The 24359-nt window shown below is 42.4% G+C and overlaps 3 protein-coding genes across 3 annotated transcripts; 1 reads left to right on the top strand and 2 right to left on the bottom strand.

Annotated features, from left to right (window-relative positions):
- Positions 1-91: 91 nt before the first annotated feature.
- pomgnt1 (protein O-linked mannose N-acetylglucosaminyltransferase 1 (beta 1,2-)) lies at positions 92-14716 on the bottom strand. The gene is made up of 22 exons (XM_041935282.1): positions 14624-14716; positions 14174-14417; positions 13392-13494; positions 12753-12868; positions 11588-11653; positions 11185-11298; positions 10959-11076; positions 10398-10496; positions 10131-10258; positions 9683-9753; positions 9099-9174; positions 8736-8819; positions 8470-8511; positions 8251-8309; positions 7244-7316; positions 6245-6373; positions 5694-5819; positions 5532-5596; positions 5374-5418; positions 5136-5271; positions 4768-4877; positions 92-3345 (listed from the first exon to the last, which is right to left on the bottom strand). Exons 2-22 carry the CDS (start codon positions 14291-14293, stop codon positions 3264-3266), a joined length of 1962 nt encoding a protein of 653 aa, XP_041791216.1. The 5' UTR covers positions 14294-14417; positions 14624-14716; the 3' UTR covers positions 92-3263.
- Positions 13439-17854, top strand: LOC121605391 (interferon-induced protein with tetratricopeptide repeats 1-like). Its single transcript, XM_041935283.1, has 2 exons — positions 13439-13452; positions 16558-17854. Exons 1-2 carry the CDS (start codon positions 13442-13444, stop codon positions 17852-17854), a joined length of 1308 nt encoding a protein of 435 aa, XP_041791217.1. The 5' UTR covers positions 13439-13441.
- A 937-nt stretch (positions 17855-18791) lies between these two features.
- On the bottom strand, positions 18792-22064 carry LOC121605716 (phospholipase A2 inhibitor and Ly6/PLAUR domain-containing protein-like). The gene is made up of 5 exons (XM_041935760.1): positions 21963-22064; positions 21540-21635; positions 21265-21432; positions 20029-20148; positions 18792-19909 (listed from the first exon to the last, which is right to left on the bottom strand). The coding sequence occupies exons 1-5, from the start codon at positions 22006-22008 to the stop codon at positions 19692-19694; spliced, it is 648 nt and encodes a 215-aa protein (XP_041791694.1). The 5' UTR covers positions 22009-22064; the 3' UTR covers positions 18792-19691.
- Positions 22065-24359: the final 2295 nt, after the last annotated feature.

The following is a 24359-nucleotide window of genomic DNA, read 5'->3' as shown; positions in this document are numbered from 1 at the left end:
ATAATAAATCCTTCGGTATGAATTATTTCAACAACATGCGGTAGGGTGAGGCCTCAAAATGAAAAAAGGAGCACCACAATGAGTCCTCAGGAAAAACATCTTTATTTATTTCCATGACAAAAGATAAAGGAACTCATACGTATGTCAAACTGCATCAGAAACTTACAGTACGTTCACACATCCTCGTTGTCAAACTACGTACCCTCCAGTATTTTCTCATAGCATTAAACAAAATCAAGCTTATTGCTGAGGAGACGAGATTTAGTTTGACCATCTCGCTTCCACAAAGAGACGCACACGAACAAAAACTAGAGTGAAATGAAGAAGTAGTTTAAAAGGTGGGCAGATTCTAGTTCTTCGTTTTCTTTAAACCAAACTGAAATTTTGGTTTCACACAAACAGACGTTAAATCAGTCACGACACGGCTGTAGCACCGTCTGACCGCAGGTATTAAATATGACGTTTTCTGAACACACGACTCAAACACATCAAAACCAAACGAGTCCGCAAATACTGATCGAGCTGCGCTGAAACGCGACTCACGCACACTCATTCAGTTAGTCGGTACAGTGTTTAAGCCAGCGCGAAGCAAGTGATGACAATGAGCCTTTGTGACACATAAAAAAAACACTGTTCACTTGACATGTTCAGGACACAGCGGCCGAGGGCACTGAAAGGGTTTCTATGATCCCCAATTACAATCTCTAAATAGTAAATTAACAACGGATGAATATTTATAACACTATAATCTAGTTGTAAGCAGAGACTCTTTCAATATGTTTAAATGTTGTTTGGACACAAACCCACAGCGTGTTGTTCCCTTTACAACATTCATCAGTCCAGAAGACCACCACGCTGCTAAGCTAGGCTAACCAGTGTCCACTCAGAAGGTGGATGTCAGTTAGCCTAGCTTGCTAACATTAGCACTATTTCCCATTACATTCAGCACATTCAGTGCTGCGCTTGTTCTGCATTACAGAAAAGAGCGGGGCTAGCTATTGTCAGCCGTCTCTCTGTGATGGCTCTAAATGAGGTGATGGCAAACAGAGCATCAAATGATGCTGATGCTAGTCCAGACTGGTTTATGTTGGATTACATACAGTGATCTCTGTGGCGCATTCTGACGCCTCTGCTCCCCAATTACGGTGAAAGAGTAAATGTAAGTTTATGCATAAACATGAAAAACAAGTCCTGCACCTACACTATTTTGACCACATCCTCCATCGCACTAAACCTCCTCACGTTAACAAAGGAGATAACGACACAAGCCAAAGACTCTGAATGTCTTCCCCCTGGAACGAGTTTTCCTCTGAGACCTAAAACTGTGTTTGTGTGTGGACGAAAGACCAAAAAAAGGGTTGAAAAAGCTGCGTTGTGAAAAAAAACCCGTGTATGTGTGGACTAACGTTCAATCACAGGTGGTAACAGCCAACAATGTCGGCCAACAGCTGGTCAACTGCCTGCGTGAGCGATGGAACTGAAGTCATGACAGAAGCTGGACCAATCAGATTACAGCACCAGCATCATCAGTCAGAAATAAACACTAAAAAAACTAACTAAGCTTGCTTACAGCTACGTTAACAGTGTTATAAACCGCTTGTTGCCTGTTTAGAAACTGTTTGGATTTCATTATTGATCCTGCCTGTTAATCCATTTTTGATAAACTGTGGTGGGAAATTATTCATCCAGGATTTTGGCGCTGTTGTCGGAAAAAAAGATGCATTCAGCAAAGAAAACACTGGAGATGCTCAGCTAACCAAATTAATTATTATAATTTAATCTCCAGATAATGAGATAATTAACTGTTGTCTTGGAAAACTGGTTTTAACATTCAATGAGAAGCACAGAAACATCATTTATCTCATGAAAATAAGTCAAGAAAACGAGAACTGATCATTATTTTGAAAGATATTTGAGTTTATGTTGAAATAATGGACCTTCATAGTCACGTCTGTTTGTTGAGTCTTTCACAGATTCACACATACGCTGCTTTCAGGAACATACAGTAAACTTAACGCTGCAGTGAGCCGACAGCCAGCACAGCCAAATGAGCAGCGCCTTTTTTCTTGTAAGAATAAAGCAGCATTAAAAAACAAAACGGGCACTAAAATCATATACTGTATTAAATTTACATTTGTAATGAATACATTTTTGTAATTCTCCACTTTTATTTTGTAGTGGAAATGTTAGAGCTGTGCATCCTTTGAACATTTTCAATACTGACACCAAAACAACACTTTTCCTGAAGAAAAAGAAAAAAACATAAGAAACAAAAGGAGCCACCTTTCTTCATCTTGTATATTCAGTCGAAAATGTTGGATTTTGAAACTTCAAAGATATGTAATATATATATCGAAAAGTACTTCCTGTTTGTACTTGTCAGTGTAGAGCTTCACTGTGTGGTACCATCAGAGGACACATAATCTATTTCAGTGTTTCAGTTCTTGCTATTATTAATTGGAGTATACGTTGCTAAATCTGTGAATATTTCTCATTTTTGAGCCACCATTGACGTCCTCTCATGAAACCCGATCAGACACAACTGACGCAGTCAATAATAGTAAAAACCCACAGGGCTGTTATCAACGCTTTCACTCAGACTCAAGACCTAATGCTGAAAAATATGCCGACCCTTTACATTTTTCATCAAAAAATAGATATAGGCATGTATATACATTATTATTTCATTATCTGTAAACGTTAAAAAATGCATTTATCTTGATAAAAGTGGATCTTTTTAAAAAATGCAAACAAACCTTTGAACTCCGTTTTGATTGACAGATGTAAAATAAATAGCGATAAGTTAAGACGTATGTACAAAAGCACTCAGTAGTTAAAAAAACAACTAACTAAAACGGGCTCGATCGCGGCGAGTGTGTGTTTGTACCGTCACAGCGTGAACTGAAAGTCAGCAGGCCGCGGATCAGCCCGCTGTTGTCACGGAAACAGAAAAGGACAGCTGTTGACAGTCATATAGCGAGATATATAGTGTTTTGGTTGTCGGTCACTGGTTTGAGCATCGCCGTTCCTCCTCAAGCTGTGGGCGGATTTAGTAGTGCAGTTTGTAGTGTTAATCCCTCTTTCGCTTAAAAAAGGCAAACATTAGGACTCCATTTCCCAGATATCCTCTCTGACACAAGTTCAACATGTAGGAACGTCAGTTCTGCAGTCGTGGGTCCCAGGCTGGATTATTAGTGGTTGTTGGTGGAGAGAAGAAGAGTTAAGGCCTGGGCTGGTTGAAGTGTGTGTGTGTAACATCAGGTCTACACCTGCTCCACTGGCGCTCCCTCTTCTTTGGGCGGAGGCTCTAAGTGAACGGGAGTGACACTGACGGGTTTCTTCACACTGGTCATGAAACACAGAGACGGACAGACGGAGGACAGAGACAGAGTGGACAGGCAGTGGGAAAAGACGAGAGAAGGAAAGACTGTGACATATTTGTCGTGTTTGCTGCTGGACAGGGGGACTGAAAAGATGTTTCAAGACAAAAATCAAGAATTGTTGTTGCTGCTTGACTGCAAATAAACTACATTTGAGGCAACAGAAGACAGAAACATCCACTCTGAAGCTGAGGCAAAAGACGCCGTGAACAACTTCTGCAGAGTTTCAGGCTGCAGTCATTTAAGCAGACAAACAGTGGGACTAAAAAGCATGAGGTGGCAATAACTGCAATGAGTTAACGAGGGTCTGTCCTCCATGAAATGAGGAGGGGCTCTGCTAAGAGCAACATTAGGACTTCAGGAGTTCTCCTGTTTCTTGTACAGCAGCTTTATTAGAACATTTTGTAACAGTCATATTAATATGGAAGCTGCTTCAGCTATGGCTGCATGCTGAACCATAATATTAAGCTTCACATGTTGCAACTTTCACACTTGCAAAGGAAACTGATCTCTTATCAGATTGGTGTCATTGCAATCTGAGCAGAATATGCAAATGAACAATGCTGGCTGCTGTTTGAACTGCAGATTACAGTTTTTGCATGCACGCCTGCACAGACACAAAGAATACGGGAGTCAGACACATCTTTTAAGTTTAGATGTACGACCAGGCAGCCGCCGTGTTGTTTCTTGTTTGAAAACAGCCGCATGTCGCCCACCAGTTGGAGACTGCAGTGGTGGTGCAGTGCATTTGTTCAGACTCACTTTTTCTACATGAGGTCAACTGGTCACTCTGATTTTACACTAATTTGTTTTATCACTTGTTTATTTTATTTAATTTTACTGTGTTTTATCGTATTGTTGTTGTTTGATATTTCTTGTGATGTAAAGTGTCCTTGAGAGTCCTGAAAGGTGCTTTTAACAAATAAAATGTATTATTATTATTATTTAGGTTTCTGTAGGTTTTCTACCATTTGAGCAAAAGGGAGCACCACAGCCCCTTTTCTCCATTTTCTCTGCTCATGTAGCATCAGTTTAAAAGATTTTCCATCTTCCTGTGATACAGTCAGCCCAGTTTTTTGAAAAGACCATCTCTCCAGCAGTGACACATTAGGCTGTGACCATTGCTTAAACACTTTTAGTGCACAGCAGGACTGTAGCTAATGTGTCTGTTTCAATAGGCAAACAATGCAGGCCAGGTGTTATCCTGGACCCCACCTGGAGCCAAACTGCTGTGAGAAATTACAAGATGTTCCTGAGGTATTGCACCTGTATAAAGGTGTTATGGCCATAATATGCTTCAAACTGGACAGAGCACATACACACCCTTCGGTTTACACTACACTGGGTGTCTGCTGAGCTGGACGTGTGAAATTCGAGCTTTACTTACGAGTATGGGGAGATCGGCACGGCCACCACCAGGACATGATTCCTCTTTCTGAAGAGCCGCCACAGGCCTCTGTGGTATCCCCGAACATCCAGGTCCCAAACATGGAGGCACTGAGCAGACGACAGACAGACAAGAATGATCTGAATGATCCCGTTGCTCATGGTGAAGGTTCATTTCATTAACAAAAGTTAAGATAACGACAAAATACTGAAGAGGCAATAAAAGACAAAAATGGACGAACACGACCATGATAAACATGCAGTCAAATGGTCCGAAGGAGGAGATGATGGTTAATTGGTTAATTGGTATGCACGAGCACTGACGTGGACTTGTTAAAGTCCACCAACCGACGCTCCTGCTCCGAGTACCTTGGCGAGCTCTGTCCAGGTTGACGTGTCCGTCTCTGACTCCATCTTGATGAACATGACGTAGGTCTTTCCCTCAGAGTCCGGCAGGAACGAGTCCTCACACGGGTTCTTAGTGTGGTCCAGCACCTCTGCTTCCCTGAAACCACACAAACATCAGAAACTCTGCCACATCTTTCTCAACTTTCTCTTAATGTATTCCAAATCATTTCCAGCAGCGTCTCGCCTGAATCTCACTCACTTCAGCAGGTTCTGGATCTCCACTTCATAAGCATCCTTCTTTAAGCTGTGAAGAGCAAATACCAAGACTGTCAATCTGTTTCCACACACAGTTCAAGAGCTCACAATACGAAAACAGCACGTGAGTCAGCAGAGATCACGTGACCTGGGTGTACACACCTGTCAACACTCCTCAGCTGCACGTTGGGAACAGTGTTGAACTTGTGCTTCTTGAAGTAGACCTCCTATGAGACAGAGAGGACAGAGGCAGAAAACATGATCAGAAATGACTCCGCCTCGCATGGTTTTACTACACGGAGTTTATTTCCTGTCAGATCTCACGTGGAAATATCCGTTCATGTTGAGGCCAATGATGCCGAAGTGGTAACTGCGGGACACGTCGGGGATGATGCACTCTCGGCCTTTCCTCTGCTCCGGCATTCGCATCCACATGTCCCAATCCCACAGCTACAAGACACACAAATCATGCCATCTTTAAATCAACCTCCAGATATGGAAAACTTTACGGCAATAGATACATAATCCATCACAGTCGACAGTCACCATGAATCCAGACGACCAACATTCAACACCAAAGCTCACAAAACAGCTTTTCATGAGGACAAACGCTTTTTGACCAACAAGCTATCAGCTCTAGGGATGCTACAGTGTTTGTCCCAGCTCGCATCTGCAGTAGCACACATGATAGACCTAAACCTGAATACAGGTCTAACATTTATTCTGCTTACAGGTCTGTTTTGGTCTGACTGAATGATCCTGATGGACTAGCTTCAGTCAGTAGGGACGTAAAATATGGACAACTTGTAACTTGTAGGAAAATATCCAGAAGCACGAGTTAAAATGTTTAGATACAGAAGAGATAAATCCTGGACCTTTTCAGGTGTCGGCCACTTTGGCTCCAGTTCATCCTTGTAGAGGCTCTTCTTCAGCACCCAGCCCAGGCCGGGCATGCTCTCCACTCTGTACAGCAGGGCCGGGTCCTCCGCGGTGTGCTCATAGCCCTGTGCAACAAGAGCAAGAGCAGCAGCAGCAGCAGCAGCAGCTGTCAGTAACACAAGAAACTTTCCTGCAGGCATCAATTCTTCCTGCAGGTCATCCAGGGGAACAGAATGAGACGTCTGGACAGGTGGAAAATACAACTCCTACTCCTTTCACACTAGACAAAAAACTCACCAACACCCACTAACATCTGGCTTTTGTCACCAGTGGGAAAGGTACCAACAGCATTCATTACATGGTCAAATGACTCTGCAGTAATCACAGGCACTTATCAGCTCCAGTCATGCTAATTTTCACCCCTTTTCCGGTGTGATGCTATGACACGCAGTCAAGTTCTGGGTGCTGGCATGTAAATAAATTTTTTTGTCTATGGGAACGTCAATGTCACTGGCCTCCATGCTGCTTCCTACTGTTCTGTTTTCCAGCATGTTCGTGATGTTGAATGTGACACACCAGGAAAAAAAGGCAAATTCCTCTGCCGGTAATAGGAGAGGAGTTAACTGGCTTATTTAAGCAGGTAAAAAAAAGTTGCACCAACTTTGGTGCAAAAATGGTGTAGGAGAGAAACCAGAGCAGGGGACGTGTTCAGCTGTTTTATGTTTGGGATGATAGAACAAGACAACAGACCTTGTGGTTATGTTACACCCTCAGGTTAAAAGAAAACTGATAGATCACCTCATCACATGTTCTATTGTTAAGGTCACGTAACAATCCTAAAACCACCAGGGAGGTCCAGACATTCAGACGTCAGCCATGCAACTGTCCCTGGATAAAGACACATGCATGCACACTCACCTGCATCTCACAAGTCACGACAAAGAGACGGATACATGAGATGGACACAAGCAGAGTGGAGGATGAGTTTAAGTCACCTGGTCATTCCAAGCTGAGATACAGTACAGGCTGTCATCCTCATTCAACAGGTGGATGGTCTGACTCAGGAAACTGCAAAAAAAACAGCAAAGCAGCAACAATATTAGTGCAGTTAAAAGCAGCTGCATCAGTATTAATGTCACTGCACTCAGCAACACGACAGTTGGAAACACTATTGAAAATGTAATTCTGTGGACTAACATGAAGAGCTTGTTTCACTGGGACCAAGCTTCCTCTGTGTCAGCTTTACCTGGACCCTGCAGGTCAGTATAAAGTCAGTAAACTAGTTTGTGTTCTGGAGGGAAGCACTGGGTTGGCTGAAGAAACTTATTCTGACAAAAGAAAACTGAACAAATCATAAATCTTTAAATGAATTTCAAACCTAGATAGTAAGGTAAAGTAATTTCACATTTCTATCGTCTGAAGAGTTTAGAGCAGCAAACAAAAAACAACAGGTCTGCTTTTATCAGCAGGAGGCCACGCTTTGGTTTTCAGAAATCTCTAACTGAGAGCAAACCGGCATTAAAACCGAGCGAGTGCTTCTAAACTATTTGAAGTCGCTGCTTCAAACAGGTCGATCAGCCCAGGAGGGAAGCTGGAGCTTTTACAGCAGCAAACATACAGTTCAAAGGCAGGTCTGTCCAACAAAGGAAGGCTGCCAACAGCAGCTGAATCTCTGTGGATCTACTGCCACCTAGTGGTGATTCTGGCAGCTGGGAGAGTTTATGGGCCCTCTCTGTTCATACTGTGACGTCCAGGCCAAAGCAAACTTAAATATAATAATAATAATATAAATTTATTTTCTTGCTCTTTATTTTAGATTTTATTCTTGTCAATTATCAAGAGAACACATGACATAAAGGGAAGCAAAGTTAAACAACTTTTCAGGTTGCAACAATTTTTTTTGTTTTTTGTTTTTTTTTAATTAATGAATCTGCTGATTTTTCACTCACATATACAATAATGACTCATCTTTAGTCGTGGTTGTGCATTCTGGAGGACTTACCTGAAGAAGTCGATGGAGATGTCCAGGTCTTCTTCTAGGACGATGGCAAAGTTGGAATCCTGGAAGGAAGCAAAGAATAACACATGCTGGGTCAGTGCAGTCACTTAAACCAACCACACACGCACGCACACACACACACGCACACACAGCTCACTAATCAGTGACGTGAACAAGTGACTTTTGTCGTTTGTCTTGATAAAAGGAACCCAAAGAACTCACTGGGTGAAGGTTGAAGGTTGCAGTCAGACTCGCCTTGTAGTGCTGCGACAGAGCAGAGACAGACGGTTGGTTTGCACAATAGAAACAGAAGCAGAGCTGCTGGAGGTCCCACTTTACTGACATGAAATAAGGCTGAACCTCCAAACACTCAGTAACTAACATCTCAGCTCAGAGTCAGAGTCATGCACACGGTGGAAGCAAAGAGTCCTGGTGGCTCTCCCTTCTGAACCTGAGGATATCCGAGAGAGGAGCTCAGTGACGTTTACCTGAGACACTCTGGCGTTCTTGATGCTGATGGGTGTGTGTTGAACCCCCTTCAGTCCAAACAGCTCTACGACATCCATGGGCTCCTGGGTCACAAGCACACACAGAAACAGTTGTTTATCAAGTCACCAGTAGTGCAGCAAACAGCAGCAACACTCTGATACCTTCCAGGGTTTTACTGTGGAACCTGATCAGCAGAGACTGAGAGAGGTCCCACTGCCTGAAGTGATCCCACCTCTTGTGATCATATTGATAGATAGAGGTTTTCAGATATACTATATTAGCATAACGTTAGCGTAAGTGCAGCACTGACCACCACCTACACCGGATGGAAATGACAAAAGACTAAACTAAAAACCTGGTACCTCATAATATCCATCGATGAAGACTGTGATCATCTGCGGGTTGACGCCATGAGCTGAAAGAAGTGACCTCAGCATCCTGGAGACAGATGACAAACGGTTGTGATCATCTCTCAGGCGCACGAGACAAATGAGGGAAACTGCATCAGCGTATGACTGCAATTTGTTTCACTTTAGCAAAAGGTGAACAGCGACATTGTAAAATCCCGTCACATTAAGAACAAATATATTTGTAGGGGAGGGGCGGCCATCTTTTTTCATCCTGCTTTCACAATAGCAGCTCATTACAGCAGTCACTCTGTTTATAAACTGCAGTTATTTTCTGTACAATCAATTTCAAATGTCAAGTAAAGCAGCGAGGAATACTTACTGTCTGTGCGCCACATTTATCTTCATTTGTTTAAGGGCAAAACTAAAATGCTGAAATGGAGTTTATCTATGAAATACCAACAAATAAGTGCAAATATTCTTATAGATGCAAAGTGAAAATTAAAGAGCTCCATTGTTCCTGCTGTGTGTGGTTGGAAACAGAGAACTGAGCTTTAGAACCCTTCAGATCAGTTGTGCCATTGGTGTTCAGATCTTACCTGTAAAGATAGTTGGGTCTGTTCCCTGCGATGACGGCCACTGGGACACTGAAGACATTATTGATGGGCAGCTGGAGGAAGAGAACAGTGAGAAAACCAAACTCACTGTCAGGTTCACGCTGTGATGTCCTCAAGCTGAGTTTTATTTAAGATAATAAGATGTATCTGTTCGGTAAATATGAAGCTACTGTCAGCAGCTGGTCAGCTTAGCTTAGCATAAACCTAGCTCTGTCAAACAGTAAGAGACTCCACCAAACTAACTGGTTTGTTCAAAGGATGTTAAAGGTTCACGGTCTTGAAACAGTAAAGTGGCCATATGAATAAATTAAGATTAAATTAAGACTCAAAAACATGTCAGGCCTAACTCTCTAGTTTTAGTTCCGGCTAAAACGACCGGACTGAAAAATGGCCAAGCAGTGAAAGTGAAGGGTCCTGCTGAGGGTCTTACAGGGTCAGGGTTGAACTCGATGGGCGCTGGGTCTTTGCAGCTGCAGATGCTGCCGTATCCTTCCACTTTGCTGCAGAAGATCTTCCTCCTCCTGTTCAGCTCAGTGTCTGCCCAGTGGCACTCTGCCTCTGCAGGACGGACCGCCACATTCAGGCTGTTAGACATCATAAGAAATCTTCCGGCGCTAGCAGGCGGGCAGGTGTAGCCCTGACTTCGGCAGTTAGACATATTTGACACTGGTCCGAGGATACTTGTGCTGCATCTTACCTTCAGAGGCGGTGAGCTGCACCTCAGTCTTCAGCAGCACTGGGTCTCCCCAGGTGGACAGAGCTGGAGACTTTGAGTGCTTCTCTCCATACACCTGACCTGTAACCCCAAAACACACACAAACACATAAAGCCAGCAGGTCGAAACAGGTAAACTCATACAAGTGAAGCAAGTTGATGAAACTTCAAGTATAAAACATTACAAACACATAAAGGGCTGCACTGGTGCAAGTGTGCTGCTATCACTTGATCCAAAAATGTTAGTTTGAGTAACAGACTTATTTTTGAGGCTTGTCAGACAACAGAACACTGTGAACACTGATTGTACAACTTTATCACAACAACAATCTGTCTGTCCTTCGTCAGGAGATCATCCTTTATTAATCAGGGAAGTTTGCAGTGTTACAGCAGCAAAAGGGAGAGCGCAACAGTAGGAAGCATGAGTGAAAAAAGCAAGCTGCACACAAACAAACCTCCATTGTTTTATAGTGGAGGCAGAAGTTGGAGATCTCGAAACATCAGCAAATCACATCTATCTAAAAGTGAAGGTTTGTTCCTCTACCTCCTTTCTTCACCACCAGAGTCCACATGTCTCTCCAGCTGAGGTTGAGAGACACCTGGCTGCCCAGGCTCTTCAGCAGGTTCTTCGCAGCATCCTTCAGGTGGAACGTGCCCTCGTCCTGCAGCACAAACACACGTTCCCCCACTATAATTTGTCTGTATGATGCATGAATGTAACATGAATATCTCATGTGCAATCCATCACTGAGACAGCGGCAGCGACTGACCTTTATGGTGAAGATGAGGACTCGACCCCGGGTCACCATGTTGAGGAAGAGGATCATCGCTTCATCCTCATGAGGAGAGTAGGTGTCAAATATCCTCTTGGCCATCACATGACCCTGAGACACAGACACACACACAATTTATCTGACCTTTCTGATTTGACCCCAATTAATTAAAAAAAAAAAAAATCACTGCTTTTGGCTCTGTGTGTTTAATTTTCTTCCACTACAGAAGAAATTCTGTTTATTAGAATGAGACTGTGAGACACTTTCATTACCACAAATATAAAGATTTCCAGCCAAACAACGGATGAAAGACGTCTCAACAAATATTACAAACAGATAAAAGCTACAAATCTGAAATGAAGGAAGTCACTTGTTAACATTTACAAATTTAAATACTTACAGTTGCCTGGTTGAGAACTATCACATGGATGCCTCTGCCCTGCTCCCGCATGTCATCCTCCAACACCTGCAGGAAATAAGAAAGATGTGCATTTTACAATTTACAATTTTACAAATTATCTCTGGTACAAAGTTCCAGGAAGCGAAACCACAGTTACAGTTACATAAATCTTTCAAACCATGTGAGATTTGGGGTGAGTACGTCACTCAGCACTGCCACCAGGGAATGCCGCAGCCATGAGGGGGTGCACTTGGTCTGCTGTGGTGTTTAGGTGGATGGTCTAAAATCCAATCACAGCATTGTGTTGTAACATGTCAGGGGTGTTAATGTTGTGGCTGATCAGTGTATAAACCTGCTACTTCATACATACGTTTAGAACTGTCTGAACTTCTTTGTGTAGCTTGTTTTGTCTTTTTACTGTACTCGGGTTTGATGCACCCTCTCGCTTCAGGGTGGGTGTGTGGAGAATTAAGCAGGATTAAAATCTGTGGGAAACACTGCCGTCTAACTATCCAAGTTGAAGCTGAATGTTTGCCTGTAAACTGAGACAGATGTTTAAAACACAAGTCTGGTTAACCTGGAGGTTTGCTTCCAACTCGCCTCATCAGACTTCCTTTAGCAACACTGCTGCATTCCCAGATCTCTTCATTAATACCAATTTAAATTAGAAATGACAAAAAATGACCCAATGCGAATTAAACCAGAATTATTGATTTAAAGGATAACTTTCGTTTTTTACAACCTGGACCTTATTCGTAGCATTAAATACGCCCGTTTACTCACCCAGACAACTTTGATGGCATTTGGAGTCGTTTTGAAGAAATTAGCCCCAGAGGAGCGGCGCGTATATCCGTATAATGTGAGCTCGGGCTCAGAGGGGAATAGCACCAGCATATCATAACAAAATATTGGAATATGAACGAGTTTCTGCAGATTATGCGTTATATAGAGGCTGCGCATGGATGCCCCGAGTACTCGCATTATACGGATATACGCGCCGCTCCTCTGGGGCTAATTTCTTCAAAACGACTCCAAATGCCACCAAAGTTGTCTGGGTGAGTAAATGGTCGTATTTAATGTTACAAATAAGATCCAGGTTGTAAAAAACGAAAGCTATCCTTTAATCGGACGCCAGTCATTCAGTCAATCAACCGGTTGAACTCACCGTGGTGCCGTCCACTGCCACGTAGACCTTGGAGCGGCTGGAGTACACCTCAATGTCCAGGACCTTGCGTCGATTAGACGGCCTGCGTGGTGTCTCCATGTTGGGTATTGCGTCCTCTATGAAAGGTCAGATTTATACTTTGTTAAAACCGTTTTTATCTGTCTGGCCCACACACAGTTCGACTACATCTCATATTGAGACAAATCATTGTTCAAACTTCTAGAAAACACATTCCAAGTTTCCAAAGAGTTTGGACCAGCTAAAAGAAACTAAATGTATTACTTACCCTAAGGGGAAAATAAGGTAATCATGAGTTTAAGTGGTTACAGATTTAGGGAAGGCTAATTTGATTGTAAAAACCTTGCCTACCTGAAGTAATACTACAGTAATATTTCTTTCACGTCTTATTGGAATGCCAATTGTTAGAGAGAAATCTGCCACAAGCCTTATGGACATACCAAACGTTGAGGGATGAGATGTTATTTCTCAGGTCTATACACTACTGGCCAACAACGTCTTTTATCAAAAGCACCATGTGAATATTTGTCTGTTTAAGGAGGTTAAACTTCGAGGTGAAAAGCTGATGACTTGGCCACACAAAGACACAGTAACCACCTTTCTTCTGGACACATTTCTCACCATATTCTTGAGCTGCTGCATCTTCATTAGCTACTCTTCTCGTGTCCAAGATGAGTTTGATGTTGACGATTACAGTTATCAGCAGAAACAGCACAGCGCCAGCCTGTGGAAGCAGGACAAAAAAAAAACAAAAAAAAAACACTGTGTTAAACCTAATCTGACCTTATTTTTTTCCTCGTCAGGATTTCCTAGTTCTGTTGGACATGGAGGTTAATGTTGGGCGCTGTATGTCTGTATGGAGCTCCAACTGTACATGTCCATCACAGAATGTGAAAGCATTCACCTCTTACAATGACAACCGTCTGGCTCATTAATTTCTAACATTGTGAAAACGTCCCATCACGACCAGAGACATTAAAAGGAAAGCTACAGAGGTGTCCATGACATGGCAAGATTAGCTGTCTTACGTGTAGTTGCTTGGGACTTCAGGTTATAGTTATTAAAACCTTCCCCAACACATGACTGAACAAAGGCTGAAAACAAAGATGAAAACATGAATGAGTCTGGAAGCAGTGATGTTTGCTGTAACTTATACTTTGAAAAGACAAAAAAACAGTTACAGAGTGGAGCTTCAATTTTGGGCAGCTGAAATGTTAAAGATGCTAAAATGGTTTAGTGAATCCAAAACCACGTGGGAAAGAAGAAAAAACTACCTTAGTGCTGTGTTTTTAATATATTTGCATGAAAGCGCAGGATGTCCTGCAGACAGTCGGTCAATGGGACCTTCCTGTGCTGCTGCTGCTGCTGCAGCAACACAAACCATCAACAGTGACTTGACTCACCTGACAGAACCGACGAATCGTCCTCTTGTTGGTCAGTTTGTATTTCCAGGTGAGGTACAAGCTTCTTTGTTGGCGGGGGATGAAAGGCTTGGCTCGGGGATTGGGGGTCCAGGTCTCCATCCCGGAGACCGACAGCCGCCGACACAGAGCTCAGACCCTCCGCCTGCCCTCCTCCACCTCCTGCCGCTGGGACATGCACTGCTCCACAACAGCACCGAGACACGGCTGGCTGTCACATCGTCATCTGAAAAACAAACAAAGCACGACACGGGTCAGAAATAAAGTTAGCTAATCACCAACTTCGGCTAACGGTAGCTAGCTGACTGTTTTTACACCAGCGAAGTGACTGTGTACTTGTAGCTCACTGCGCCGCACTTTCACACACTCCAGTTGTCTTTTTTCTGTTGAGATAGCAACATGACTCCTCACACAGTCGTCAGTAAAACTCACATTGTCGCTTTAATTTCGCAGCGATTAGCAAAATCCCGCAAAGTCGCTTGTAACTGCTGCAACATGCTACATGCTACATGCACGGTGTCGCTGTCGCACGACAAATTACGTCACCGAGTTTCTTCTTCTCTTAAAAGATTCCACCTCCATGTTCTTCTTCTGCGGTTTTTTGTAGCATCAACGCTGTTAGGCTCGTTACTGAACCTAACAGAGCAAATAAGAAATTACCTCAGTCATCATTCATTTTTTTGAGAGAGCTGTTATCATTATACGAGTTACAGAGGTGAATATTTGCTTCTTGAAAGGTAAATGACCGGCGATCTTTAAAAAACCCCACAAGGTCGTTTAACTACAGAGAGTCCTCCAAGAGTGTGAATATCTTTTTCATCTTATTTCCCAAATGTTCCACTTGGCCAGAAATGACGTCTCTCCTCGCTTGTTTAAAGCCAAACCACCACCACTCCCTCAATTCATTACCCTTGAAAGAAAATTAATGACCAGGCATACTTTATTATCAATAAAGATCATAATTAACAAATAAAGCACAATATGATAACAATAAGTGGTAGGCTTAACGCTGTAGGGCTACGGACGTGGCACATGACTCCATCAAAAGAAACCTGTAATGCAAATTATGTTTCCTTATGGCAGAACAAGTCTGCTGTTAAATATATTTGAATGACTTCAGTCATTTTAACGCTCACTACCACAGCCTAAATATGCACTTTGCAGCTGTATTATGTAGGAAATAAATATGCAAATAGCTTATATGGGAAATGGAATTCCCTGTCTTTTTCCATTGAAAAATTCTACAGTCATTTCTATGGAGGTCCCATTGATGTGGCTGGGAAAAGCTGTTGACGCAGTGCAGTTTTTATACAGAGAAAGAGAAGCATGGACTCAGGTTGTATGACACAGACTCAAGTCAGACTCTTGACTTTAGACTTGACTAAACTGAATTTGACTTTGACCCTAACACCTATGACTCTCTATTTCACTCAGACTTCAGCCTTTTTGCCTTTTGATTTGGAATGACTCGATATCCATCATCCTTCTCATGCAAAAAGAATTTTGTTGTAAAAAATAGCGTGCAGTGAATTGATCTTTTATTTTCCAGACTCTAGACAGACTTTGAATGACATGAGCCAGTGCAGACAGCAAACAGAGGAAACCTCAGATTTTTCACATTCAGACGTAACAACACACCGACAAGAGTGCTCAAAACATTCAGCACAACATTTACAGATGAGTGTGTCACAGTTGACACAGCTGATCAGTTTGGTTTTAAGTGTTATAAAGTTTATTTGAGAGCAACAAATATAATGAAAAAAAACAAGTAAATTTACCAATTGTCCCCTTGTTTGGAATTTTTAAATGGGAATAAATTTTGGGGAAGGGTGTGTTACTTTTGTAGGACTAAAAAAAACTAGTCTAGTCTAGGACTTGGAATTGACTTGGGATTTGTTCAAAAAATGAAAAATCTAGATAATCTGAGCTCCATGCAGATCTGTGGAGTCATTACTTCTCGTGCTTTTTCAGTTTCACAGACAGGTTTCTATTAGTGGGAAAAGAAAGTCCACTGAGTCCAAATCCAGCACTCAAGATGAGATCATTTACAAGGCCGCAGAAGTTGAACATTACTGAATTTATGGTGCCGCACCTAAAAGCGACAGCGTACATAAAGAGCAGGAACCAGAGATGCATATTCAGAAAACCAACAGCTGGATGATGAGGTGAGTGTCGGCTTCTTCATGTCATATTTGTATTCAGTAACATCGTTCATATGTTAAACATTAAAGATTATTTTGTTTCTTCCCTGATTCCTTTGGTACTTTCTTCTGTCTTCTTACTTTTATACCCCACATTATTGCCTTATTCCACCTTTTCCATCGTCTTTCTCTTACTTACTCATACCTAATCAGTGCTGCTCATAGTCAGTCGACCCAGGAGGCCAAACTGGAGGCCCTGCAGTGTCACTTCACCTGGGATCTGGACCCCAGCAGGTCCAAACTGTTCCGTGTCAGGGACAAGCTGGAGGACATTGGCACTGAGGAAGGATACAGCTGGCTGGGTCACATTTACAACCTGCAGGGGTACATTCACTGCCAGCTGGGGTTCACAGATGATGCCTGGCGTTTCTTCAGCAGGGCTGCAGAGGCCTTCCGCCAGATGAGAAACACCGTCTCAGATGAGGGTCCCTGGTTAGTGGTGAACTACGGGAACCTGGCTTGGCTGCACCACCACCTGGGAGAACAACGAGAGAGTCAGGCTTACCTGTCAAAGGTCGACGCCCTGATGAATGAATACCCGTCTCCATTCCAGGACGAGCCCCATCCGGAGATCTACGCCGAAAAAGCCTGGACCCTGATGAAGTTCAGCGGGGACAAACAGCTGCTGGCTGCAGATTGCTTCCGGAGAGCCATCAGGATGCAGCCGGACATGGTGGAGTGGCACACCAGCCACGTCATTGGGTTAGTCAGAGCTTCTAACCGACATAACAAAGAGCTGGAGGATGGCGTCTTGGAGAAAATGAAAATCGCCAAGGAACACGATCCAGAGAACTTGTACCTTGCTGCTCTCTACCTTGAGGCGTGCGCTAAGAAAGGACAAAAAGTGCAAGATGAAGCACGTGCGTTAGCCAGAAGGGTTTTGAGAAAGCCCGTCAGCAGCTACAGCGGACTCAAACCATTACTCAGGCTGTACAGAATCTATGTCTCTATGGATGAGGCTATTGATTTGGCAGAGGAGGTGCTGGAGAGACATCCAGATGAACGTTATCTGAAGAGGTGTGCCGCAATCTGCTACAAGATGAGGATGTTTCTGCACAGGGACAATCCCCTGGAGCACAGCATGGTCAACAGAGCAATCATGCTCTGTAAAGAAGTGATCTCCCTCTACCCACGTTCTTCACTTAAAAGAAAAATAGCCCTTGCAAGCATATACGGACAGTCGGATCACCAAGCTGAAGGTGACCAGATATACGAGGAACTGCTAGAGAGTGATCTGGATCCTGAAGGGCTGCAGATGCTTTACAACTACTATGCAAAATATGTAAATTACATTCAAAAGGAGAGCTACAAGTCAATAGAATATCACATGAGAGCAGCAGAGATACCGATAAACTCTTTCTATCGTGAGAGTAGCATCAGAATTCTGGAGAGGATTAAAGACAGAAACAGAAACCGAATGTGTGGAGAAATTGAGACGTTTCTGGCAAACCTGCAAGACTAAGAGGCTAAAGAGGAAACATCTACAGATCCAGATTATCCAGAGTAATTAATGATTGATTAATAGTTATAAATTGTTCTCCTGAAAATATGAAACTGCAGACCATCCTGCATGTCAGAGTCTTGGAAAATGCACCTTCACTGCATTTTCCTGCACTCTTTTGTTGTGTATGACAGCTGTCTGAGTGTGTTTATGCTCTTTGTTGTAATAATGTTCTTGTGCTGCCGTCTTGTCCAGGTTCCACTTGAAAAAGAAATTTACATCAGGAGATCGGGCATTAAATATTTGTCTCCGTACTGCATCAAATTGAGTATACGTCAGAAAGGATTAGCAAGTTTCTCTGTGTCTCACTTTTTTGGACTGGGGGTTGTACTCTGTTTTATTTACTGAAGAGTAAAAACATAAAAAGCCCACAAAATAAAAAGAACAAAGACAGCAAACAAACATTCTTGCATTTAAGAATCTAAAAGTGTGAAAAAGACTAAAGAAAAAGTCAAAATTCTCTAAATAAGAAAACTTTTCAGAATTACTCCTCCTGTCAAAGGCAAGTCTTCTAGAACAAACTGCGTGTGGTCAAACACCAAGCAACACATCAATGCGCTGGTTATACAGAGCATACAGGCATGATCTTATAAAAGCAAAGTACAACTTCCTGTTTAAAGCAAAGCTACAGCCCGGAGAGGCATTAAAGCTGTCAGAGTTTAACAGTTCCAGCTGTTTTCAGCTGCACATCCCGCCTCTCGAGACCAACAGATTATTCATTATACCAACAAACACCTCAATGAATAAAAGTTCAGCAGCTCAGTCTCCGGCTTAGTTCCTCCTTGTTGGCTGGCCGGGCCGGGCCCTCTGGGGCCGGGCCCTCTGGCCTTCTCTAACACTGGTTCAATGAAGCAAAATCACCAGCAAACATCACAAAACACCACAGAAGTCAAGAACAGCAGATGATCCAGGGACATTTTATTCTCAAAGATCTTAAAAGTTTTGTTAGCATAGTTTGAACATCAAAGTAAAAACAATATGAGCAAACATTCATTTACGTTAATAAATCAGTTACAGCAGAAATATGATAAGATGATCACTTTCACAACTACTTCCTGAAATGTGACTTCAGTGTAAATGAGATGACTGTAGCATTAACTGTCATCATGCGGTGTTGTAAGCGAAGGTGGAGAACAAAGGTAAAAGAGGAACAGACCTTACTGGAGAACAACTGGGTGTGCTGGTTTTTAAGGGGGCAGCAGAAAACATACGGACAGATTATAGAAAATTAGTTTCTCACTCAGTAACAGGTTTTAGCTGCTCAGGCCACGTCTGGAATAAATGTCACAACAACATATCCACTCAGTTGCCAGTTCATTAGATACACCTAGCTAAAACAAATGCAGTGTAATGCATTCATGAAGGTTAAACTGTTCAGGCTTTGTGTTGATTTGACTGAATGATCATTTCGGTGGCTGCAGTTTGTGGTGCTGAATTGTTTGTTGACAGGTGTTTCCATTAGTGAGGGCAGGCTAAATAAAGGAAACACCTGTCGGCACAGTACAGCTCAACAGCACCACAAACTGTCACGATCATGCGGTCGAATCAACACGTCAACAGTAGTGAACATCTGGCAGGAGTCCCTGCAGGACTGTTGGATCAGACGGCATTATTGAGGTGTACCTAATGAACTGGCCAACTAAGAGCATAGTTGTTTTTTTTTGTTGGGGTGCAGATGTTGTGCTTAAAATTGCTCTTTTTGAGAAGTGAGTGAGGATAAGGCCGATGTCTGCGACTTTCGTGGTCCTGCTCTGAATCACAGTTTACCCCCCAGCTCTGTTCCACTCTGGTCTTGGCTCTAATAGACAACACGGCCAATGAGACCAAGCAGCAGAGGAACCACACTCAGTTTGAGGGTCCCGGCCGAGTTACAGAAGCTGGTATCGCAACATGTTGTTTCACTGGTCACGTTAGTATTGGCCCTCAAAGCATGATGGGCTGTCAGCCGAGCCATGGCTTCACAGCCGTCCGCAGACACGCAGGCGCGGACCGGAAAGCTCCACACACCGTTCGTCACTGTGGATGACAAAGTCGCAGCTTTACTAGAGGAGTGCTTTAATCCGATGAAAAATAAAACAAAACAGTCCCAAAAGGAAGACATGACAGTCTGATCGACATGCAGCCTGAGCGCTCACCGTGTCCACTCATGCAGCGGTCCTGGTATCCCACACACCGCACTGACATGTTACAGATAGGGCTGAAAACATCATTGCAGGTATAACACATCAGATCGTTTTCTGTATGTAAATCAGGGTCTGAAAAAGATCAGGCGACATGTATGAGGGTTGGCAGCAGTACACAATAAGAGCGCAGTACACAATCGACCGGTTCCGAACTTCCTTTCCCAAAAACAGTTTATCCAGTTTAGCAACAATAACTCAGCACTGCCCGTCTGTCAGGTTGTGGGTTTTTCTACAGGCTGAAGCAGCGTGCATGCAGCTGCAAGAAGTTCCCCAAAGCTCCAAAAACACCTGTTTGGATCATTCCACAGGTAAGGCTCAGTGGTTCACAGCGAGGATGGAGCGAGGTTCAAAACTTTGTCAACACGTGATTGGATAAAGAAGATTAATCAGAAACAGAATTAATGAGAAACACTTCAGGAAACTGCTGTCAGGAAACTCAGTTTGATTGGAAATGACTGTTTTATACAGCTTTTTTTTGCAGTCGAAGTTGTAGTTAGTTGCATTTGACAGATACATATAGTTCAGCCTCAGCTTGTCTATTTTGGACTATTGTTGGTGTTTGATCTGCAAGTCAGATGTCCTGGAAATGGCTTTAAGTGATCATAAAATGATTTTCTTCACTCGCACAGAAGCTAAAACCCCATTAAAAACCCCTCTCTGTCTCCTTGTGCAGTTAGTGGATATAGTCATTGACAGAGAATGAGGATTACAGAGTGGTCATCAATCATCAGTCAGTCATGTAGCAGGATGGATTCAGACATCCAGGTTGGCAGGATGTGGTGATGGACTTCACCAGATACCTTACTGATTATTGTCTTTTATCTAGTTTCCAGTTCTTTAAACAGATTTTTATGTATTTTATTGGTTTTAATGATTTCTATCCCTGTGTGCATTCGAAAAAGTGACAGTAAACTTAACGTTCCCTCTGCAGAACATTTATAATAGTAACATCCTCATTATGACTTGTTCTGCTTGGCTTGACCAAACATTCTGGTAACATTCAGTATCTACTGAACGCACCTCCTCACATGAATCGTGTGTCACTGTGTGATATGAACTGTGGGACAGCTGCCGGTGCAGAAGCTGCATCACATATAATATCACGTATAATATCATCAACAGGTTCCTGAGCGTTCATTGTGTCCTGCGGATCCATAAATAATTCAAATATCATTAAGAAATACTCACAGGTTACATTCTGACTGTTGCAGCCGTCAGTGTTGCAGCACTGAATAGACACGGCCTCCCTCCAAACAGCATAAGTGTATGAAACGATCTGCTCGCGGTCAGTGCAGTAAGCAGATGGCACGCAGGTCCTGACGAGGCTCGGCCCGTAGTGATAGCCATGTACGCTAGCTAAGCACAATTTGTTTAATGTTAAAAAACACACACACAGACCAATACAGCAGGAATTTCATCTGAAACGAAGTTAACTGACTTGAAGCAACATGTTTGTTTTATACCTTGCAGGACAGCCGTTGCACACATGTCATCATCAGAGCCACACGGCAGTAGGACTAGAGTGTTGTTTATTTCATGCAGGCACCGAAGAGCATCAGCTGCAATGAAGGAAAAAATAAATTCAAACATATGTATAGAAATGACAAAATTAGAAAATAAATTAAAGATTAAAGAAATTAATCTGCCAATATGTGACATCACTCAGTAAATGAATCAGTTTAACTATTTAAGTCTTCAAGTAAAATCTGAGGCTCATGTTTCAAATGAAGTTTAAATAATCGCAGATGACTCATTAAACCCTCTCTACCTCCGTGCTACTTCATCTTTCCTGATTACCTGATTTTTCCTTCAAATTAATTCAAGTCTAATTAGCATTAAATTCCTAATGCCTGCAGAAACCCTGAATTAGCAGTGCGTAGAGCTACCTGTGCTGCAGAGCATCCAGACGAGAGACAGAAGCTGCTTCATCATGATGAGTAAATGTGCAGACTGCTGGTTTCACCGTGGTGCTACGATCTAAAGAGTGAACCTGTGCTGAAAAAGAGGATCATAATTTACATATATGAAAAAAAAAAACAGGAACTGCATCCTTTGACTCCTTTGAAAAGGGTTGAAAGGTTTGGGTTTGTTTCGTGACATTTATCTCTTCCTCCTTCCTAATCACTGCCTGGATTATGTTCAGAATTTCTGAGAGAAAAGACAGACAAAAGACCATTTTAAACACATGCAAAGAAGACATAACTAAAAATTAAAGAAAAATCTAACTTAAAAGGATCCTCAATGATCCATTTTAAGCATTTATGGAGAATTGAGTCTACTCCTGGGGCGATTTTGTTACACCAGACTCAAATGTGTTAAAGTTTCTCGTTTCTTTTCCATCAGTAAAAAGATGTTGCACCGAGCTGATCAATCCAGTCTGCAAGACCTTTTAATAGACAGCGTGATCTCAATTTCAGAGTCTTTCCCAGATACCAGCATTTTACAGCTGGCCAATTATTTTTAACCATGTGGAAGAAATATGAGACGCCCTTATACTGAGCCTTGGAGGACCCCACATGTGATGTCCTCAGCTGACCAAACAACATAAACTGTAACATTGACAACCATGCAGAATACTCTCAAAAGCTTTCCTCAAACCAAGCGGAACCATGCACACAGAATAGCCTCAATCAACCTTTACGCTCATGAACTGCCAAAGAGAAAGGAGAACGGGCTGAGGGACACACCCAGCCCATTTCATCAATTTACATCCTGCACGCCGCATCTGGCCCACAGAATATTCATGAATCCAGAAAATGCAGCATCCAGTGTTACTCGCCAGGAAAAGAGGTTCAATCTGTCCTGACAGTGACTGTCCAGCAGTTTACAGCCGCTGGCAACGAGCAAGAAACAGTCTGAAATTCACCCGCGCTACAGATATTCACGCAGAGCCACAGAGCTCGTCTATAGATAGATTATTTATCCCAATTTATCCCAAGCTGGGAAATTGCAGTGCAGCAGCAGCATTACACACAGTGAAATAAGTGAAAAATTGTGAAATAAGACTATAAAAAACTAACTATACATAACAAAATATCAAAATAGCGAGCAGTAAAAAGATTATATACATAATAATAAAATAGCAAAATAGTAAACTAATGAAAAAGTATTGCACAAAAAAGAATATCTACGGCAGTGTGTAGAAAATAAAGTGTACCGTGACTGTAAGCATACACAGTGAAAAAAGTGAAAATTTGTGAAATAGGACTAAAAAGAACAAGCTATATATAAAGAAATATCAAAATAGCAAGCAGTAAAAAAATATATACATAATAATATAGGTTGTTGGCAGTCACGTGACGTTAAACTCAGATGGAGGGCAGGAAGTGAAAGCGGCAACGGACGAGATGGAGGAAAGTACTTACTGTGGTAGTGTACATGAAATTAGGAGAAAAAAGTATAAACAGAAAATCAGAGCTTGTTGGATGTGACTGTTATGTGATGAGGAGCGAGTTTTCAGCTGAACTGAAAGTTTTTCCTGCTCTTGAGGCCGCAGATAAAACAAACGAGCTGCTCATTCAGGCGTCGTTCTGCTCCAGAAACCAAATGAAAGCAGGCAAAAGTGTGGAGGCAAACAACTTCTATTAACTTCTAACAGTTTTTGATGATGTTGATCATGTTTCCACCTGAACCTCCCCACTCACACACACACACAAACGTGCCATCAGTACAACTTTAGGAATGTTTTAACCACCTTCTCAAACGTGAAATCCATACATTCATCTCTCTGATTACATGCAGATGTAGAAAACTGTGGTAAGGATCTAAATAAGACATTTGATGTTTTCATTCATTGCATCACACTGACCACTTATCAAAGCATTATACTGTTTTAATTACACTCTAACAAATAGCCATAATTCACAAATTTGCCTTGAAGGGTTTTCCAATATGCAAAACATCCCGAGAGCCTCAAAAAGTCCCCACAAAAATCATCAGGATAAAATTGTTGGGACATCAAAATGAAGTTGAACTTAAAGGCCCTAAAAACACTTTCTCAAGCAGTTTTTTACTACACGCTCTGTTGGAAAAAAGGTGATGTCACAAAGTTTTGTGCACCAATTATGATTTAACAAATCGACCTAGACAATGCAGACTTTCTTGTAGTTAAAAACTACGTATGTGCACACATCTAAAACCTAAGGATCAAATTGTGTGTGTCCTGTAACAGTTTGTACCCTGACATTTTTACTGCATCCCCAGGCCTGCTGATATTGGTCCAAACAATACACCGACCACACCCAATCTGACACCACAGTAGTTGCTGTTGCCGGAACTTGATA

Source organism: Chelmon rostratus, chromosome 4 (genome assembly GCF_017976325.1).
Source record: "Chelmon rostratus isolate fCheRos1 chromosome 4, fCheRos1.pri, whole genome shotgun sequence".
Taxonomy (NCBI): Eukaryota; Metazoa; Chordata; class Actinopteri; order Chaetodontiformes; family Chaetodontidae; genus Chelmon; species Chelmon rostratus.
This window is presented reverse-complemented; position numbering and strand designations above follow the sequence as displayed.

Excerpts from the sequence above, each read along its gene's own strand:
- LOC121605716 (XM_041935760.1), bottom strand. The coding sequence starts at position 22,008 with ATGATGAAGCAGCTTCTGTCTCTCGTCTGGATGCTCTGCAGCACAG. Across the intron at positions 21,636-21,962 it reads CTGGATGCTCTGCAGCACAG|CTGATGCTCTTCGGTGCCTG; the intron begins GTAGCTCTACGC and ends CCTTCATTGCAG. Across the intron at positions 20,149-21,264 it reads CAACAGTCAGAATGTAACCT|ACCCTGATTTACATACAGAA; the intron begins GTGAGTATTTCT and ends GATCTTTTTCAG.
- pomgnt1 (XM_041935282.1), bottom strand. The coding sequence starts at position 14,293 with ATGGAGACCTGGACCCCCAATCCCCGAGCCAAGCCTTTCATCCCCCGC. Across the intron at positions 6,374-7,243 it reads TCTCAGCTTGGAATGACCAG|GGCTATGAGCACACCGCGGA; the intron begins GTGACTTAAACT and ends CTTGTTGCACAG. Across the intron at positions 4,878-5,135 it reads CCTGGACAGAGCTCGCCAAG|TGCCTCCATGTTTGGGACCT; the intron begins GTACTCGGAGCA and ends TCGTCTGCTCAG.